Genomic DNA, 20,818 nt, shown 5'->3' with positions numbered 1-20,818 from the left:
GTACTGAATGTTCCCTGGACTGCCAGGAAAACAAACAGATTTATCTTGGAGAGGATTAAACCAAGCTACTCCTTGGAGGCAAGGATTCTGGGGCTTCGTTTGACATACTTTGGACATGTTGTCAGGAGGGACGGGTCCTTGGAGAGGGACATCACGCTTGGGAGGGTCGAGGGACAGCACAGGAGGTTAAGTCCCTCTATGAGATGGATTGACTCGGTGACTGGGGTAATTGGGATGGGTGTGTCAGAGGCAGTGCAGTTGGCGCAGGGTAGAGCAGGGTTTAGGGCTGTTGTGCATAGGGTCGCTATGAGTCGCAAAGGACTCGACGGCACATAACAACAACAACATAATAGGCATCCTTGCCTACCTCTTCTTAAACGAAATGCCTTTAACCTCTCTCCACTGAGAACAATGTTGGCTCTCAGGGTTTCATAAATACTTTTTACTATATTGAAGAAATTCCACTCTAGTCCTATTTTGTTGAGTGTTTTAATCAGGAAAGAGTGTTGGATTTTGTCAAAGGACTTTTCTGCATGAAATGATAGGGTCATGTGATTCTTATTATTTGTTTTATTACTTTATTAATTTGCTTTATTAACTAATTCATTAACTTTATTAATTATTACATTTATTAACTTCATTAACTTAATTTATTAATAATGATGAATTACATTAATTGTTTTTTTATATTGAACCATCCTTGCATACCTGTTGTGAATCCCACTTGGTCATGATGAATTATCTTTTTTGTATTGTTGGACTCTATAGGTCACCATTTTTTTAAGGATTTTTGCATCTATGTTTATAAGAGATATTGGCTTATAGTTTTCTATTTTGGTGGTGTCCTTTCCTGGCTTTGATATCAAGGATATGTTTGCTTTGTAGAATGAGTCTGGAAGAATTCCATCTTTTACTATTTTCTGAAATATTTTGTGTAGAATTGGTGACGGTTCTTCTCTGAATGTTTGATAAAATTCACTTGTAAACCATGTGGTCCAGGGCTTTTTTTTCGTTGTAAGTTGAAGTGTTACCTTTTCAATTTCTTCTTTTTTAATGGGCCTGTTCAGATGTTCAATTTGGGTTTGTGTCAGTTTAGGTAGGTTGTGCATTTCTAAGTATTTGTCCATTTCCTCTAGGTTTCCATATTTGTTTGAGTGTAGTTTTTTCATAATATTTTGATGTTAGCATTTTTATTTTAGTTGGTTTTGTTGTGATGTTGCCTGATTCATCTCTTATTCGGATTTTTGTGTCTTCTCCTTTTATTTTCGGAGTTTTACTAATGGTTTGTCGATTTTATTGACCTTTTCAAAGAACCAACTCATAGTTTTGTTGATAGTTTCAATTGTTTTTCGATTTTCTATTTCATTTATCACTGCTCTAATTTTTACAATTTCAGGGTTTTTACAGGGTGTTGGGTTTTCTTTCTGTTCTTTTTCAATTTGTTGGAGATATTGGGTTAGAGAGTCAATGGTCAATTTCTCCTGCCTTTTGATGTATTTGCTTAATGCTATAGATTGACCTCTGTTTACTGCTTTGGCTGTTTCCCAGAGGTTTAGTAAGTAGTGTTTTCATTGTCATTTGTTTCAAGAAACTTTTTAACTTCATTTTTTGTTTCTTCTTGTACCCAGTCATGTTCAAGCAAGTTGTTGTTCATCTTCTAAATGTTTGATTTTTTTTTCTTCTTTATTTTCTTGTTATTCATTATTAATTTCTAATTTTGTGACATTGCAGTCTGAGAAGATAGTTTGTATAATTTCTATGTTTTTATATTTGTTTATGCTTGCCTTGTGACCTAGAATGTGATCTATTCAGGAGAACGTTCCATGCACATTAGAAAAGAAGGTATATTGTGCTTTTTTTTACGTGCATTAGCCTATGAATATCTATGAGGCCGAGTTGGTTTGTTGTATGGTTTACTTCTTGAGTATCTTTGTAGAGATTCTTTTTGGTAGTTCTATCTTTTCTTGAAAGGGGTGCATTAAATTCTCCAAGTACTATAGTGGTGTTTTACGTTTCCTTTCTCACTTTTGTTAATGTTTGTTTTATATATTTTTCAGGTCTTTCATTTGGTGTATAGATATTAAATATTGTTATATCCTCTTGTTCTATTGATCCTTTGAGCATTATGCAGTAACCTTCTTTGTCCTTTGTGATGGTTTTTGCATTGAAATTTATTTTATCAGAGATTAGTGTCAATACTCCTGTTTTTTGGGGGGGTGGGGGGTGTCATTTACTTGGGTTTGTTTTTGTTTTAGAAGAATGCAAATCCCAGAAAATTTAGTCATGCTAATGCAAAACCTATACTTGGACTAAGAGGCAGTCGTCAGAACAGATCAGGGTAACACTGCATGTTTCAAAATTGGGAAGGGTGTACGCCAGGCATGTGTCCTATGTCCATCCCTTTTCAACCTGTATGCAGAGCAGATTATCCGAGAGGCTGGGCTCTATGAGGAGAAGTGTGGTGTCAGGATTGGTGGAAGATCTATTAACAATCTACATTATGCAGATGACACAACCCTGCTTGCTGAAACTGAGGAGGACCTCATACACTTGCTGCAGAAGGTCAAGGACTACAGGCTTCTATATGGACTGAAGCTCAATGTCAAGAAGACAAAGATTCTCACCACTGGATCAATCGGTACCATCAGGATGAATGGTGAAGTGATTGTGATTTTTCACAGCTTCAATTTGCTCGGCTCCACAGTCAACACTCTTGGCACCAGTAGCCAGGAAATAAAAAAAAATGTATTGCGATGGGAAAGTCTGTGGTTAGGGAACTCTCTAAAGTACTTAAGAGTAACGGTGTCTCTCTGGAGACTAAGGTGTGCCTGATGGCATCCATGATTTTTGCAATCACTTGTTATGCATCAGAGAGTTGGACAATGACTAGGGAGGATAGAAGGAGAATTGATGCCTTTGAGCTGTGGTGCTGGAGAAGAGTATTGAATGTACTATAGACTGCCAAGAAAACAAACAGATTCATCCTAGAGAGGGTTAAACCAGGCTGTGCCTTGGAGGCAAGGATTCTGGGGCTTCATCTGACATACTTTGGACATGTTGTAAGGAGAGACAGGTCTATAGAGAGGGACATCATGCTTGGTAGAGTAGAGGGACAGCGCAGGAGGGAAAGACCCTCTTCTATGAGGTGGATTGAGTCAGTGACTGGGGTAATGAGGATGGGTGTGTCAGAGGCAATGAGATTGGCACAGCATAGAGCACGGTTTAGGGCTGTTGTACATAGGGTTGCTATGAGTCGCAAATGCCTTGACGGCACATAACAACAACAACAACATTTACTTGGTATATTTTTCCCCATCCTTTTGTTTTTAGTCTTTCTTTGTCTTCATTTTTCAGATGTGTCTCTTGTAGACAACATATTGATGGATTTTGTTTTTTTATATAATCTGCTACTTTTTTTTCTCTTCAGTGTTATAGTTAAACCATTCACATTCGGTATAATTATTGAGAGGTAGGGTTTTATTGCTATCATTTTGTTCAATACGTTTTGGTGGTGTTGCTAGTTACTTTGGTCCATCCTGTTTTCTGTGGCATCTCTGTATGAAGGACGTCTCTTAGTGTTTCCTGTAAGGCTGGTCTTGTTTTAGTGAACTCCCGTAGGTTCTGTATTTCTGGGAATATTTTTATCTCTCCTTCATATTTGATGTACAGTTTTGCTGGGTACAGTATTCTTGGTTGACAGTTGTGTTCTTTCAGTGTTCAATATATGCCATTCCATTGATTTCTTGCTCGCATGGTTTCTGCTGAGAAATCAGCACTTAATCTGATCTGTTCTCCCTTATAGGTTACTCTTTGTTTCTCTCTCATTTCTTTCAGTATTCTCTCCTTATCTTTGGATCTAGCAAATTTGACAATGATATGCCTTGGTGTTTTTCTTTTAGGGTCTGTTCTGTATGGTATTCGCTCAGCTTCTTTATTATACATTCTGTCACTCTTCATTATGCCTGGGAAGTTTTCCTCTAGTAATTCTTCCACAACTTTTTCAGTGCCTTTACTTGCTTCTTCCTGTTCTGGGATTCCAATGATGTGAATGTTATTTCTTTTAATGGTATCTCCACATTATTATTAAGTTTTTTTCTGTTTCCTTCTTTTTTGATTCTGCTTTTTTCTCAGTCAGATTTGTGGTGGCAATTCTATCTTCTATTTAACTGATTCTTCTTTCCATCTCTTCACCTTTATTTGTGTGTCCCTCCATCATGTTGACAGCATCAGCAACCTTAGATTTCATGTTTTCGATCATGGTTTCTTGTTTTTCCAGTGCCTCTAATGCCTCGTTTGTTTTCTCTGTGTTGTTTAAGATTTTTTTTAAGCTCCTCCTGATTTTTTATTGTAGTGTCCTGTACTTCTTCAAGTTTGTTTTTCATCCATTGTAAATATGCTATCATTTTTATTTAAACTCTTTATCACAAAGTTCTATCAGACTTTCTGGCTTCAGGGAATCCATTGCTACTGTGGCATTCTTTGGGGGAGATATCTTGTTTTGGGCTTGCATGGTGAGTGAGGTACCTTGCTTCTTTTGAAACATTGATGTGGAAAAGTTTTTGAAAACTGAGGTGATTACTGGGTCTTGATTTGATGTCACTGCTCCTCTGTTGAGATGTCCAGGACCTCCCTGTTGCTTGAGTTAGTGGGACCAATGTGGTTTGTCCAGACAGCAGTTTGTAGTCTAAAGAATCTTCAATGTTAGACAACTTTTTCAGGGAAGGTTGATAAATCCTATAATTTGGTCTATGTTTGTTTTTGTTTGTTTGTTTGTTTGTTTTTAATTCCTGGCCTGAGGGCCAAAGTCAAACTTCTGGAGTGTGTGTTTGGGGGGAGAAAATTCATAGACTTGGTACCTGTTGGGCTGGGGTCAAAGGGCCAGAGGTGTGTCCTGCATCCAAAACCACTCCCTCTCTACTGAGTCTGTGAGGGCCTCAAAGCTGATGGGTGTTGCACCCCTAGATTAACTTTTCACTTCAATTATATATGCATATTTTTTAAAAATCCAAATTAAACTTAGAATATAACCAATCTATTAAAAACAAACCCTACAATATGTTTATTGCATAACAATATGATTATTGCATAACTTTGTGATAAATATTTGAAGTTTGTTGAAGTCAATGACCAAACCTTACCATCTGATTATTTAAACCAACTACAATATTACTTTGAAAGATCTGTGTTTTTTCTTTATGGAAAAAAAAAACCCTAGAAAATAAAATGCTACTGTGTTTTGTACATTGGTCATATTCATTGCCATCAAGGGGATTAAATTTAAACAGTCTATTAGATGTCTCTAGGAAGCTCTGATGGCCTAATGGTAGAAATTGTGCTGCAATCCCAAAGGCAAGTGTTTCAAGACCACCAGTTGCTCTTCTGAAGAAGGATGGGCAATATCCTCCCATGTGATTAACAACCTCTGAAAATCCACCAGATGGTGAGATGTGGGTTGGTTCCTACTCTACAGTACACAATAACAACAATCAGGTTTCTGAGGCTATAAATCATTATGGTAGGAGATTGCCCACAAAGGCAATGGTGAATTTTAACTGTAAACCTTTCAGGTAGCACAATAAATTGTGCCCCATGCCACTACAATTGTCACAAATATTTTAGACATATTCTTTAGAAAGAACCAGTCCTTGGAAAAAGACATAGCTCTGAAATAGGGTCAATGAAAGAGAGAAAGATCTTCAGGGAGTTGATTTACACTGTAACTGGAAGATGAGCTTAATCACAGCAGAAATTGTGAATACAGCAAAGGATGAGTGAGGACTTTGTTCTTTAGTACATATGATAACACAAGGGGTTGTTGGCTCTATAACTCCTAACAACAACTTACTTGAAATAGGTACCCATACTTGAAATTGGAGTATGTCTTTTTCTAGGTCAAAGATACATTACTTATTTAACTAGAAATGTAGATCAAGGAACCTTGAAGATGCTGCCATTCAAGGACTGAATGAAGTTGAAGATCCTAATCAGATTATGTTCCACATATTTTCAATACTGAAATTAAATAATAATGACTAAGTTTTCCATCTGTATTACCTTTGATGAAATATGAATATTACACCAAGATAAATTTTAACAAAATAACAAATAATAGAATAAACTCAAATTCATTATATTTAAGATGGCAATGCCAACTCTTAGCTTCAGTGGGGTTTCAGAAGCTATAGATTGCATAGGAGGAGATTGGCTTTGACAAATTGACATGCTGGACTGACACTGTCTTTTTGGGTTTGAAGTGAAACTCCCTACAGACTATGCTTCCAGAACTCTTTAATAATGCATAGTAACATATTTATCTATACTTTAAAATTAGGAGTACTTAAGTTCTGAAATCATAGAAACGTTGTTTCTTCTTCCTTTTTCCCCTTCTTGATATATTTTTGCTTTAGTATTACAGCACAATTTTTCAAACAGCGTACAGACATATTATGCCTTTAAAATGATAAGTAAAATATATTACTTGATTAAATCTTGCTAGAGATACTGAAACAGTAATTTTAGAAATCAAATTTACAAATGTCCCAGCTCAAAGTTCAAATTAAAATCTTTATATATTTGTTTTCTAAAATTATTCTTGAGAAAATAAAAAAGGAAAATCAGCTAGAAAGTTAAGTGACAATATGCTAAATATAATGAGAATTGTAAATCAAAGTTCTCGTTGCAAAGCAGAAATAATTTGTGATATTTCTGAACATTAACTGAACTAATATTCTGTATAAATCTTCTTGTGAAAGATTTTCACATTTTTCTGAAGTAAATTTCCTTTGGGTTTTCATTAATTTAATATAAAAATAATTTTGAGTTTTAGAATGACTTCAAATAAATGCATATTCTTGATATGAAAGAAAAATATGAAGCTATATATTGTTGTGAAAAATTTATAATCTCACTAAGTAGTTTGCTTTAAGTATTTCATAAACAAACAATTGTATGTTTATTGTTGTTATGTGCCCTTGAGTTGCCTGCAACTCCTAAGGACCCTTGGTACAACAGCCCTAAATCCTACTCTATGCTGTGACAATATTACTGTCTCTGACAAACCTACCCCCATTACCCAAGTCACTGAATCAATCCATCTCATCAAGGGTCTTGCTCTCTTACACTGTCCCTCCACTCTCCGAAGCAAGACATCCCTTTCCAAGGACTTCTTGCAACATGTCCAATATCAAACGAAGCTTCAGAATCCTTGCCTCCAAGGAACACCCTGGCCTCACCCTTTCTAGGACGAATCTGTTTGTTCTCTTAGCAGTCTGTGGTATATTCAATATTCTTATCCAACATCAGAGCTCAAAGGCATCAATTCTCCTTCTTTAAAGTCCAGCTTTCTGATGCATAGCAAGTAATTACAAAGATTATGGCCTGGATCAGGTACATCTTAATCTTCAGACTGATATCCTTGCTCTTCAGTACTTTGGAGAGGTCTCTGACTTTGCCAGTGCAATTTGTTTTTTAATTTTCTGGCTGTTGGTATCAAGAGTGCTGAATGTGGAGCCAAGCAAAGAAAGCTGTTCACAATCTAAGTCTCTTCACCATTTATCATGTTTCTGCCGTTGGCCCAGTGGTGAGATTCTTTGTTTTCTGATGTTGAGCTTTTTATATGTTGATAAATACTTTAAGAAATGACTATCATTGTTTAATAATTTTACAGCATCATACTTACAGGTGTATTCAGAAATTACAGGTAGCTCACTATAGCCAAAGAGCATGGCATTTGAAATTAAGTATATATTTTGTAAAATATATTGATTAACTATAGGATGACATTTCATATGGTAGTTATACTATAGAATATAATATTACATGCTAAGTATGTGCTCAACTTTGTAATATGTGACATATATGCCTTTTTTTGTTTGTTTCTCCTTATAAGGAAATAATGCCCGTTTCCCAAGTCCAACTTATAACCCCTTCACATGGATGTTTACCCTGGTTTCATGTCCTAACTATACCTATGAGGTAGGCTATGTTAGTAAAGAAAAGAAAATTGATTCGATGTCTAAACACAAGCTGTTTTTGTTCAAATATATTATAGGTTACTTAACATGAGAATAAAAGATATATATAACTATGTAACTATGGACATCTTCAAGCATTTAGATTATAATAGAATTTTTAAATTCATGTTTCAAGTATAGAAGAAGACTGATCCATTTTATCCATAATATTTCTCTCATTAAATAATTATACAAAATTAATTAGTATTTTAAAGGTATTTTTTGTCTCAGGACTTTAAATATGTTCTTTTTTTTAGAGGAAAATATCTTTGTTTGTTTATGTATCTAATAGTATTTTGTTAGACTATCATACTTATCAATGTACTGACTATTGAAATTTATTACTACAACTACTACATATAGTTTATTGACTATCCTTTTACTTCCAAGTTACGAATTAAATCTTACAAGTGAACAAAGCATATAAGGTTAACTATTTTTATTTCACTCTAACAGGTTGGCTCTTGGGTTAGTTTCACCATTATGACTCAAACATTGCCAGGTAAGTGTCTGGTTAATTCAATTCAATTGACATCATAACTCACACTCCATCAGGTGTTCAGATGCTGTAAATATCACAGGAAGATATTGTTTATCTTGCTCCTGGGGAGCAGCTGGTGGATTCACACTGACTGGGATTAGCTTTCCAGTTCAACACTTTACCCCATTGGACACCAGAGTTCCTTATTAAATAATATTAAAACACAAACAAAATAAAGCCCATTGACTTCACATTGCAATCGACTAATATAGCTGACCCTACAGCATATTTCAGAGGAGAATATAGTCTTTCTCTCTGAGTCACTGGTGGATTTGAAGCACCATCTATGGATTAGCAGTGCAACTCTACTCTTTTGACCACCAGAGTTCCCTATTGATAATTAGTAATTATTGGTTAGTCAAAGTAAATGTGTAGTTTAAGAAATTGTTTTTGCAGACAAGTTGCTAGTATTCTAAAATTACAAGCACTTAAATTTGTGTTTTACTATTTATGTTTATTTTTAAAAATTAGCAATATAAAAATATTTTAGCCTCACCAATTTTGTGATTTTCTCTGCATAATTCCTTCATAATCTAATGTAGGAAATGTTGTTGTTGTTGTTGTTGTTGTACAAATATACTTATTAAAATGTGAACATGGCAGTTCGAATCCACCAGATACTCTGCTGGAGAAGTAGGGCAATCTCCTCCTGTGCCAGTCAGATCCGATTTGATGGTACACACACATAAAATAATAAAATAAAAATAAATTGCGGACATGGGAAACAAAATTTTCTTGAAATGCTGTTAGTGTGTGCAAGAGCATGGATTCAATGTGCTTTAGAATGTCCATAATTGTCTAAAAAGGTAAAATTGAGCAATATAGCATAATATAAATAAAGTAATAACAATTAATGTGACTTATATAACATAAGCATATATTTAATTTTATGTAGGATGTTATTATATGCTTATGAAACTATTATTGAAAATTTAAAGCAACAAAGTAAATTCTATACTTGAGATTATTTTGAAAATTTCAGATATATTTTTAAATTTTTAATTTATTTTGAACTCAGCTATTTTCAGTTTCATTATTTATAAAATAGTTACTTATCAAATATATAATGCTAGAAAATGTGTAAGTGTAAGTAAAATTGATAATAAATAATATACTCTTTGACAAATATGTGTTCTAATATACTTTATAAATCAAAGAATTAAGAAAGAAAAATATAACTATTTCTTTTTTCTTCTAGTTGGGATTTTTACATTTCTGATGAGTATCCAGATGTATTTGTGGGCAAAAAAGAAACATAAGATTTATGTGAAGAAATTCAGTTCTTGTATGAACAGAAAATCAGCAATGATTCCATTCATATTATAAAAACCTGAAAGCAATTTTATTTTATATACAGAATGTCTATATGAGAACTCACTAAATCAGACTTTATTAAGCGTCACCAACTTTTATATATAAGAAATTTATAAATACAGCAATTCTTTAACCATAAGACATTTAGAATTTAGTCAAATTTACAATAATAAAAGTAATACAGGTAAAATTTGAAATTAGATCTAAGATAAATAGAATATAACACTAAATAACAATTAGCTACATAACCAAAACCCAAGACAACTGCTATCAAATAGAGTTCTGATTCATGGTTACCTTTTGCCTAAGGAGCAGGAAATGGGACATGGTGTTACAGTGCTGTAAGTGTCTCTCTGAAAAGGCCAAAAAGAGTGAAAATAACATAGCCTCTCACCACCCAAGAGACAAAAAGCAGATAAAGGGACTATAGCCCAGCCCATGGTGACTCTAGAACCACACCAGCAGCAAGAGATTTATCATTGTTGACTCACAGTCAATTCAGAGAATGGGATTTATTAGTAAATTGGAAAGCAAGGGAGAAAAGTAAAATCACGCAATGAAAAATCCAGATTTTATTCCAAAAGTCACGAGGCACAATTCTTCAGTTAATCCAGCCTCAAATTTCAGTTCAGCAAGCAACTTCTCCTTCCGTCATCAAAGGAAAGAGCAGCAAAATCTTTAACTGTGGCTAGCACAAATGCACAAAGCCTCAGAGAACACTTTGTGACAATTTCTCTATAGCAATGCCACAAATCTCTCAACCACAGTCATCAGGATCACATCATCAGGATCACACTCTCAGGAGTGTCTTGTTCCAGTCTCCCTGAAGTCTGTCTGCTTCAAGTCTTGCTCACCTCAAATCTTCTACATATTATGGGAAGAACTTTTTCTCTTACCTTAGTCTCACAGTGTTGATTATTTGCAAGATCATGCTAATTTCCATTATTATGTGTTTGCAGTTAAGGTAGCTGGAGACCAGAGGGGATTAACTGCAATGAATTTAAAAAGTAAACTTTTAGGCTAACACCACACCTTCCAGCAGCCTTCTGAAGCTCTAATCCTTAATAGGTTGAGACTATCCATATCTAAATTATCTTGATACATTTATTTTATGGTATTATATATGCAAGTTTTTGTGATGGTTGTTGTGATGAAGAAAAGATAAGAAATTGATTTGGAGATTCATGTGACATTTTTCCAATTAAAAACTGAAATTATTTTTCTTTCATGCAGTAAAATCCACTGTAGATCAGTGTATATGTGGGTTATTATTTTTGCTTTTGTTGTTGACTATGTCATTGAGTCAACTTCAACTCATGGTGACCCCATGTATTACATTGTAGAAATATCACATATGGTATATTAAGCTATACTCTTTATAGAAATAGATCATATCATTTATTTCATTGCAACTAAAGGTTGGTTAAACTCAAACCAAAAGGGTTTTCCCCCCAAGGTTTTGGTTTTTTATCTTTTTTCTTTTAAAAAAAGACAAACAAAAAACCCGACACACCTATTATTGTTTGTTTTTAATATACTGGTTTATTTGCAAAGTTCATATACATTGCTTTTTGCACCAGATCATTCCTATTGACTTCAGTCACCCCTCCACCCATCAAATGGTACAATTCTATGAGGAATCACCCCATCCCTGGCCTATCCTACTCCTCTGCTCTCTTCCCCTTTTAATATTCATACTTGTTCTACAATAATGATATTATACAATATTTGTCCTTATGGGACTAAGTTAGCTCACTTTTCATAATGCTCTCCAATCCCTCTAAATTTGAGTAGTAATTTACAAAATCATTGCCCTTGCCAAATACTGCATAGCGCCACTGTTGTAGACTGGTACTGACTTTGGGGTTGGGGTAAGATGGAGAAAAACTGGATAAATTATGTATACTGCATTGAAACAGATATGGGAAAGAATGGTTTAAAAGCGATGTATGATGAGGTATTATGGTTAACACAAGAGTCCAGAATTAAGGTTGTACAATGGAGTGTACTGGGGGGGAGGGGCAGGGGATTGTATACCAATGAAGGAATTTGTCTTTTACTTTTCAAGGAGAGGAGCGAACTGTGGGAATAGGGGTGGACAGGGAGAAAAGTGCAACAATGAATGAATGGAAATAAAAAAATCTCTGTAAATGTTCATTAAAATTAATAAAATAAAACTTAAAAAAATTTCTGCTTTTACATGCTGCATAGTATTCCATTGTGTGAATGTGTCATAATTTCTTAATCCATTTAATTTTGGTTGACATTTGGGCTGTTCCCTTGTTCTTGTAATGGTGAATAACACTGCTATTAACATTGGTGTACAAGCCTTCATTTGTTCCTCAGTTCTCATTTTCTCTGGGTATATGTCAAGCAGGGGAATAGCTGGATCATATGTAACTACTATATTTAGCTTTTAAATGAAAAGTGTTTTGATAACTAACCATGTATATATTTTTTTGGTGAGGAATCTTGTTTGTGAGGGTGCATATATGTTTTAAATTAAACAAGTACGTAAAATTCTGCTGAAGATTATTTAGAAGTGACTGGAACAGTATATTGATAGAGTAATACCAGAAATACAAGCTGGGTTTAGAAGAGGCTGTGGCACTAGAGACATTATCGCCAATGTCAGATGGATCTTGGCAGAAAGCAAGGAGTACCAGAGGGATATCTATTTATGTTTCATTGACTATGGAAAGGAATTTGACTGTGTAGATAACAATTTGTGGTTAACCTTGAGAAGAATGGGAGTCCCAGAACCCTTGATTGTGCTTATGTGAAACCTACACTTGGACCAGGAAGCAGTCCTCAGAACAGGACACAGAAATACTGCATGATTCAAAATCAGGAAGGGAGTACATCAGATATGTGTCCTGTCTCCATAGCTTTTCAATCTATATGCACAACAGATCATTTAGGAGGCTGAGATTTATGAGGAAAAATGTGGCATCAGAATTGGAGGAAGACTCATCAACAACCTTCATTATGACAAAACCTTGTTTGCTGAAACTAACATCAAGAAGACAAAAATTCTCACCACTGGGTCAACTGGCAACATCATGGTGGATGGAGAAGGGATTAAGGTTGTTAATATTTGACGCTTGCTCAGCTTCAAAATCAACACTTTTGAAACCAGCTGTTTGGAAATCAAAAAGCCAAATGCATTAGGTGTATCTGCTGGCAGAGACCTCTCCAGAGTACCGAGAAGTAGCGATGTCAGTTTAGAGAATAAGGTCCAGTCCATAGTCTTAGCAATTACTTTCTATGCATCAGATAATAACTAAGGAGGATAGAAGAAGAATTGATGCTTTTGGGTTGTAGTGCTGAAAGAGAGTCTTAAACATACCACGGACTGTCAGAAACCAAGTAGGTACGTCTTAGAGAGGGTAAAACCAAGTTTCTCCTTGGAAGCCAGGATTTTGAAGCTCTGTCTCATATACTTTAGGCATGTGGCCAGGAGGGACCAATCCTTTAAGAAGGACATTATGCTCAGAAGGGTGGATGGACAGTGCAGGACAGGAAGACCGTAGATGAGACATATTGATACAGAAACTAGGGTAATGGCTGTAAGGGTATCAGACTCAGTGAGACTGGCTCAGGATAGGGCAGGCTTCAGAGCTTTTGTACGTAGGGTTCCTATGAGTTACGGGAGATTTGATGGAACATAACAACAATATTATCAAAACATTAAATACATATTATTTTAAATATTTAAAAACACTTTGTGTATTCATCTTTTAAAAAAACAAAAATAATTAAAACCCGGCAATTCCTAGATCTTCTGTATTCATTTGAAGTCTGAGATTACAGACAAATATTTAAAAAAAAATCCCCACAAACCCATAGCCTTAGTAAAGCATTCAAATTTTCCATATATGTAGAAAAATATTCAAGGTAAAATAAAGACTAATGTTAGGATTATATGTAGTTGTGGATGTTTCTTACATGCTAACAAGTAGTCCATAACAAAAGCATCCCACTAAAATTCTTTTATAATTAAAACATAACACAACCCTGCTTGCTGAAACTGAGGAGGACTTGAGGCGCTTGCTGCAGAAGATCAAGAACTACAGCCTCCTATATAGACTGAAGCTAAATGTCAAGAAAACAACGATTCTCACCACTGGGCCAATTGGCAGCATCAGCATGGATGGTGAGGAGATTGAGGTAGTTAACAGTTTTAATTTACTTGGCTCCACAGTCAACGCTCTTGGTAACAGCAGCCAGGAAATCAGGAGATGAATTGCATTGGGAAAGTCAGCTGTGAGGGACCTCTCAAGAGTACTGAAGAGCAACGATGTCAGGCTGCAGACTAAGGTGCACCTGATCCGGGGTATAGTCTTCGCAATTATGTGCTATGCATCAGAGAGTTGGACAGTGAATAGGGCTGATAGAAATAGGATTGATGCCTTTGAGCTGTGGTGCTGGAGAAGAGTGTTGAATATACCATGGACTGTTAGGAGAACAAGCAGGTTTGTCCTGGAGAGGGTGAAGCCAGAGTGTTCCCTGGAGTCAAGGATCCTGAAGCTTCGTCTGACATACTTTGGGCATGTTGCAAGGAGGCCCTTGGAGAGGGACATCATGTTTGGCAGAGTGGAGGGGAAGCAAAGGAGAGGAAGACCTTTGGTGAGATGGATCAATTCTGTGACTGGAGCGGTGGGGATAAGTGTGTTTGAGATGGATAGGTTGGCACAGGATAGAACAGCATTTAGAGCTCTTGTACATAGGGTAGCTATGAGTCGCAAGCGACTTGATGGCACATAACAACAACAACAATACTAAAATAGCCCAGAGAATAGCAAAACCCACAAAACAAACTCCCAAACACTTTTTGGCCAAAATAATATTTGATGTAATTAATACAAAACCTTTTTGTGAAAACAAAATAAAATATAATAATTACCACTGAGTCAAATTTCACATTATTTGATGCTTGGCATATCTCTATATTATTCTTACCCTTATTGGTCCTTTTCTGTTGTCCTTATATTTCTTGTACATGTTTGCAGGCTTTAAGATAGAGTCCGCCATGTATAGTCAGAAACATGTTCTCTCTCATTTGTCATTAGATACCCAGTGTCCCCATGGTACTGATTTTCATTAGGCAACTCTACTTCTTACCAATAGGCTAGCAGAGTTCTCAACTCTATTCCATTGAATCTCTAGACTCAGTTCACTCTGACACACATGAGGTTCTTATGAGTTGAGACTGACTGTATCATTACTATTTATCCATTTTTATGTTATTAACTATACAAAAGAATTTGACAGTGTGGATCCTAGCAAACTATGGCTAACACTGATAATACTAGGAATCCCAAAACACTTAATCATACTGATACAAAGTCTATGACTAGACCAAGGATTTGTTGTCAGAGCTAGGGGACAGTATATGGTTTTAAATCATGAAAGATTTGCTTCAAGTTCGAATATTTTCTTCATACCTCTTCAAAATGTATGTTGAGCTAATTATTAGATAAATTGGTCTCTATGAAGAAGAATGTGGTATCAGGAGAGAAGACTCATCAACACCCTGCATTACGCAGATGAAACAATCTTGCTGCCTGAAAGTGAGGAGAACTTGAAATCCTTGCTGCAAAACCTTCAAAGACAACAACATTCAGTATGGATTACATCTGAACATCAAAAAGACAAACCTACCCGCTACTATATCAATAAGAAAACTCATGATAGACAGAGAAAAGATTAGAGTTATCAATGATTTTTCTCTTATGTGGATGCACAATCAACATCCTTGGTATGAGCAGTTAGGGGATCAAGAAACATATTACACTGGGAAGTCTGCAGTCAAGGACCTCTCCAAATTACTGAGGAGCTATGGTGTCAAAAAGAAGACTAAGCTTCAACTGATTCAGACCATGGTCTTTTCAGTCACTTGTTAAGAGTTGGAGAGCTAGATAATTAATATTAATGATGATGTCTTTGAGTTATAGTGTTGGAGAAGAACATCCAGTGGACTAAAAGAGACAAACATATATGTTTTGAAAAAAGTGCAAACAGAGTGATCTTTGGAAGCAAGGATGGCAAAGGTTTTTGTCACATACTTTGGGCATGTTGCTAGGAGATGTTATCCTTTGAAAGTGATATCATGCTTGGAATGGTGGAAAGAGTCCCAGAGATGATGAGGACGGCACAGGATTGGGCAGATTTGCTGTGCATAGCATTGCTTGAGTGGTTCTAGATTCGACAGCACCTAACAACAACAACAACATATAACAACTGTTATTTTATTATATTTCCCCCTGTACGTATAACATTAGAAGCGACTCGACAGCACATAACAACAACATAGAGATAATGTAGAAATTTGAATTATATCAATACTATCTCTTTCTGTTCTTCCAATTTTTCACTAACCATCTGCCTTTCCAAGTATGGCATCTTCTTCTAAGGATTGAAGTTTCCTGCCAACATGCTCAATGTACGCAAGACTTAAGTTTCACTATCATTGCGTCTCAGGAGCACTCTAATGTCACTGCTTCCAAGAAAGATGTCTATATTATTTTGCCAGCCTGTGGGGTATTCAATATCCTTCAATAAGCACCAATTCAAAGAAATCTATTCTTATTTGTTCTCTTTTATCCATTATCCAGTTTTCACAGATACAGGAAATAATTGAAAGTAGCATGGAATGGATCAGGCAAGCACAAGACTATAATGAACTTTTCTGAAAGAAAACTAGAAATAATCTCATAGTTGTTGTTGTTGTGTGCCATCGAGACACTTGTGACTCATAGCAACCCTATGTATGTACAACAGCCCTAAACTCTGCTGCTCTATCCTGTGTCAATCGCACTGCCTCTGACACAGCCATCCCGATTACCCCAGTCACTGAATTAATCCACCTCATAAAGGGTCTTCCCCTCTTGCGCCGTCCCTCCACCATCCCAATCATGAGCAAATGTAAACATTGACACCAACTACAGAAAATACTTTTACTAGAACAATCATTACACCTTTGCAAAGCTGTTCTTCTGTAACTTCAAAGCCAATACATTTTGCTTTAAATCTTCATAAGCATGATAAAACATAAGTTAGATAAATTAAAATCAGAATTTTCTATTTCTAGATTATTAATAACATTTCTAAATAAATATTATTGTAGTCATCACTGATATTTGAAATAATTGATAGAAGATTTTTTTAAAATTCTAAAATATTTTGCAACAAAATTTTAAAATATACACTGTGGGAAGTATGGGGCTGCCACTCAGGCCTCCAGTCCACACTTGTCTTGACCCCTCCTATATGCTTTCCCACTTCCCTGTGATTTACTTCCCAACTACCAAAGCCTGATGGCCCAGGAAAAGTGAGAAAACCACTGTCTCTTTGACACACACAGGAAAAATCTTCCATACCCTGGGGGTGAAACTTGTAAAACTGTTCTGTTGTTACCTTCTAAAGTAGGAGTTTTTTTTCCATAGAGAAAAATTGAGAAAAAATAAAATATACTCTTTCATCCCTCCCTCTCAAAAAAAAAAAAGTCAAGATACCCTGAGGAAAACAGAACTGAGACACAAACGGAAATTTGCAATCTGATGTTCATAGCAGTACTAGCAAGAATATGGAAACATCTTAAATGTCCTTCATCAAACAACTGGATTTGACTGGAAAAACTATGGCACAGTCACATGATGGAATACTATGCAGCACTCAGGAGTAATGATTCTGAAAAATTCTATATAGCATAAAAGAGGCTAGAGAGCATTATGCTGAGTGAACTAAATCAGGTGCATAAGAACACACATTGTATAAAACCAGGGATGTGCCCTATCTCCATACTGTTTCAGCCTATATGCAGAGCAGATTACTAGGGAGGCTGGCTTGTATGAGGAGAAGTGTGACATCATGATTGGTAGAAGATTCATCAACAATCTGTGTTATGCATATGACACAACCCACCTTGCTGAAACTAGGAGGACCTGATGCACTTACTGCAGAAGATCAAGGACTGCAGCTTTCAATATGGATTGAGGCTCAATATCAAGAAGACAAAGACTCTCATCACTGGGCCAATTGGCAGCATTAGGATGGATGGTGAAGTGATTAAGATTGTTCACAGCTTTAGTTCGTTTGGCTCCAAAGTCAACACTCTTGGCACTAGCAGCCAGAAAATGAAAAGATGTATTGTGATGAGAAAGTCAGCTGTTAGGAAGCTCTCTAAAGTACTTAAGAACAATGGTGTCTCTCTGGAGACTAAGGTGTGCCTGTTACAGTTCATGGTCTTTGCAATCACCTATTATGCATCAGACAGATGAACGATGACTAGGGAGGATAGGAGAAGAATTGATGTCTTTGAGCTTTGGTACTGGAGAAGAGTATTGAATATACTATGGACTGCTAATAAAACAAACAGGTTCATCCTGGAGATGGTTAAACCAGGCTGCTTCTTGAAGGCAAAGCTCCCGAAGCTTCATGTGACATGCCTTGGGCATGCAGCAAAGAAGGACCAGTTCTTTGACAAGGACATCATGCTTTTTAGAGTGGCCAGACAGCACAGGAGAGGAAGACTCTCTATGTGGTGGATTGATTCAGAGACTGGGGTAATGATGATAGGTGTATCAGAGATAGTGAGATTGGCACAGCATAGGGCTGGGTTTAGGGCTATTGTACATAAGGTCGCTATGAGTCGCAGGTAACTCAAAGGCACATAACAACAACAACAACCAGTAAGATGTTTTAGGATATCAAAAGAGAGAAGAGTACAGAGCTTGGTGCCAGAGGGTTGGGAGGGGAATAAATTATGGGATTTTAGAGTTGTGTAGGTGGAGGGAGGGGGGAAAGGAAAACCCAAAACAGTAATTTACATGAATGAAACACAATATAAACAAATTATTGTGTGTAAACCAATTGAATAAAACAATCTCCAGTACTGATTGCATCAATAAAATAAAAATAAATTAATTAAAACAAAATTCTTACCACTGAACCTATAAGTACGATCATGATTACTGTTGTTGTGTACCGTAGATTTGGAACTGATCCATAGCTTACCCGGCAGAACAGCTTGTGGAAGGATTATAGCTCAGCTTCATGTTACTAGGCCACCAACTCTGTCAACAAGTCATCTTACCTGGATCCACGATTAACATACTTGATACCAGCAGTCAAGGAATTAGAAGACATATTGCACTAGGAAAGTCTGCAGTAAGAGACTTCTCCAAATTATTAAGGAGTAATGATATCAGTTTGAAGATTAAAGTTTATCTGATTCAGGGCATAATCTTTCTAATCACTTGCTGTGCATTTGAGAATTGAACAATGAATAAGAATGGTAGAAGAATTGATGTCTCTAACCTACAGTGTTTGGGAAGAGCAATGAACATTTCATGGACTGCCAAAAAAAGCTGTCTTGGAGAAAGTGCAGCTAGAATGCTCATTGGATTCAAAGATGATAAAGCTTCACCTTGCATAGTTCAGGAATCTTGCTACAACTGGCTATTCTTTGGAAAATAACATGATGCTTGGAAAGGCGGAGGGTCAGTGAAGGAGAGGAAGTCTCTGTGGATTGACACAGTGACTGCCACAATGGGCTCTACTCTATCAGGATGTGTAAAGACGGGTCAGGACAGCACAGATCTTCATAGGGTCATAGGGTCACCATGGGTCACACTCAATTTGACAGGACCTGAAAACAACAACAAATTTTAAAAAAGAAATAATATGTCACTTATTTACCTTTTCCCTATTTTTGTTGTTGATGTTATGTGATTTGGGTCTCCTGCAACTCATAGCAATCCTATTCACAACACTCGTAAACCCTGCTCTATTCTTTGCCAATTTTATTGTCTCTGATACACCTACCCCATTACCCCAGTCATTTAATCAATCCATGTCATCGAGAGACTTCCTCTCCTACTCTGTCCCTCCACCCTCCAAAACGTAATGCCCCTCTCCAAGGACTGGTCCCTCCTAGGAACATGTTCAAAGACAAAGCTTCAGAAACCTTGCTTCCAAGGAGCAGCTTGTTTTAACCCTATCTAGGATGAATCTATTCATTCCCTTAACAGTTTATGGTATAGTCCACTTTCTTCTCCAACACCACAGCTCAAAAGCTATCATCCCTAGTTATTGTCTATCTCTCTGATGCATAGCAAGTAATTAAAAAGAACATAGCCTGTATCAGGCATACCTTAGTCTCCAGACTGACATTGTTACTTTTAAGTACTGTGGAGAGGCCTCTGACAGCATACTTTTCCCATCGCAATACATTTTGTAATTTCCTGTCAGTTGATGTCAAGAATGTTGATTGTAGAGCCAAGCAAACTAAAGCTGTGAACAATCTTAATCACTTCACCATATAACATGATGCTGCCAATTGGCCCAGTGGTGACTTAAAAAAAAGTGGACAAGGAAACATCATTAAGAAACTAAAAAAAAAAAATCACTGAAAAGTTGAATCAACTGAGACACTAACCAAGATTGTTTCTCTTCTCAATTTTTTATTACTTCTGATTAATTTTGCTTTTAAGTTATTGTTAAAGAATTTTTAATAAAATTTTAAGTTTCAATGAAAAATGAATCATTCTTCTATTTGATTTTCACACAAAAACACATACAGAGAAAAATTTTAAGAAACTTTTTTTTTTCTTTTATGGAAGAAAAATACTATGAGAAAATACCTAGAAAGTGTCTTTTTTTTTTTTTTTAGAAACGTCTTAAAGGTACTTCTTTATATAACTTTAAAGCTTAATGACTATATTGAGCAGTATTTTTCTGCTTTAAGTGGCCTTTTAATACTATTCTGGAGGAAGAAATTAAAGAGTATAGATTTATGTCCCTACACTAAGAGGAGAATACGAAAAGCCTTTCATTTTCTGTCTTTGGAGGACATAAAAGATTGAGTATCCAGAATCAGAGGTGTAACAACAAACTTCTATATCTCTTCTTCTTTGTGCAGGTTACTTATTTATATCATCCAAACTAT

The 20,818-nt window shown here is 36.0% G+C and overlaps 1 protein-coding gene across 1 annotated transcript in view; it reads left to right on the top strand.

Annotated features, from left to right (window-relative positions):
- The window catches only part of LOC102854568 (trans-2,3-enoyl-CoA reductase-like), a 222,369-nt gene extending 212,490 nt beyond the window's left edge, over positions 1-9,879 (top strand). The window contains exons 10-12 of the mRNA XM_006891969.1: positions 7,889-7,974; positions 8,469-8,514; positions 9,752-9,879. Coding sequence (XP_006892031.1) covers positions 7,889-7,974; positions 8,469-8,514; positions 9,752-9,879 — 260 coding nt within the window. The remainder of the gene's footprint in view (positions 1-7,888; positions 7,975-8,468; positions 8,515-9,751) is intronic.
- Positions 9,880-20,818: the final 10,939 nt, after the last annotated feature.

This window comes from Elephantulus edwardii, unplaced genomic scaffold, assembly GCF_000299155.1.
Source record: "Elephantulus edwardii isolate Elephantulus edwardi_28Jun2011 unplaced genomic scaffold, EleEdw1.0 scaffold00107, whole genome shotgun sequence".
Taxonomy (NCBI): domain Eukaryota; kingdom Metazoa; phylum Chordata; class Mammalia; order Macroscelidea; family Macroscelididae; genus Elephantulus; species Elephantulus edwardii.
The sequence above is the reverse complement of the archived record's forward strand: the minus strand, read 5'-3'. Positions and strand labels throughout refer to the sequence as shown.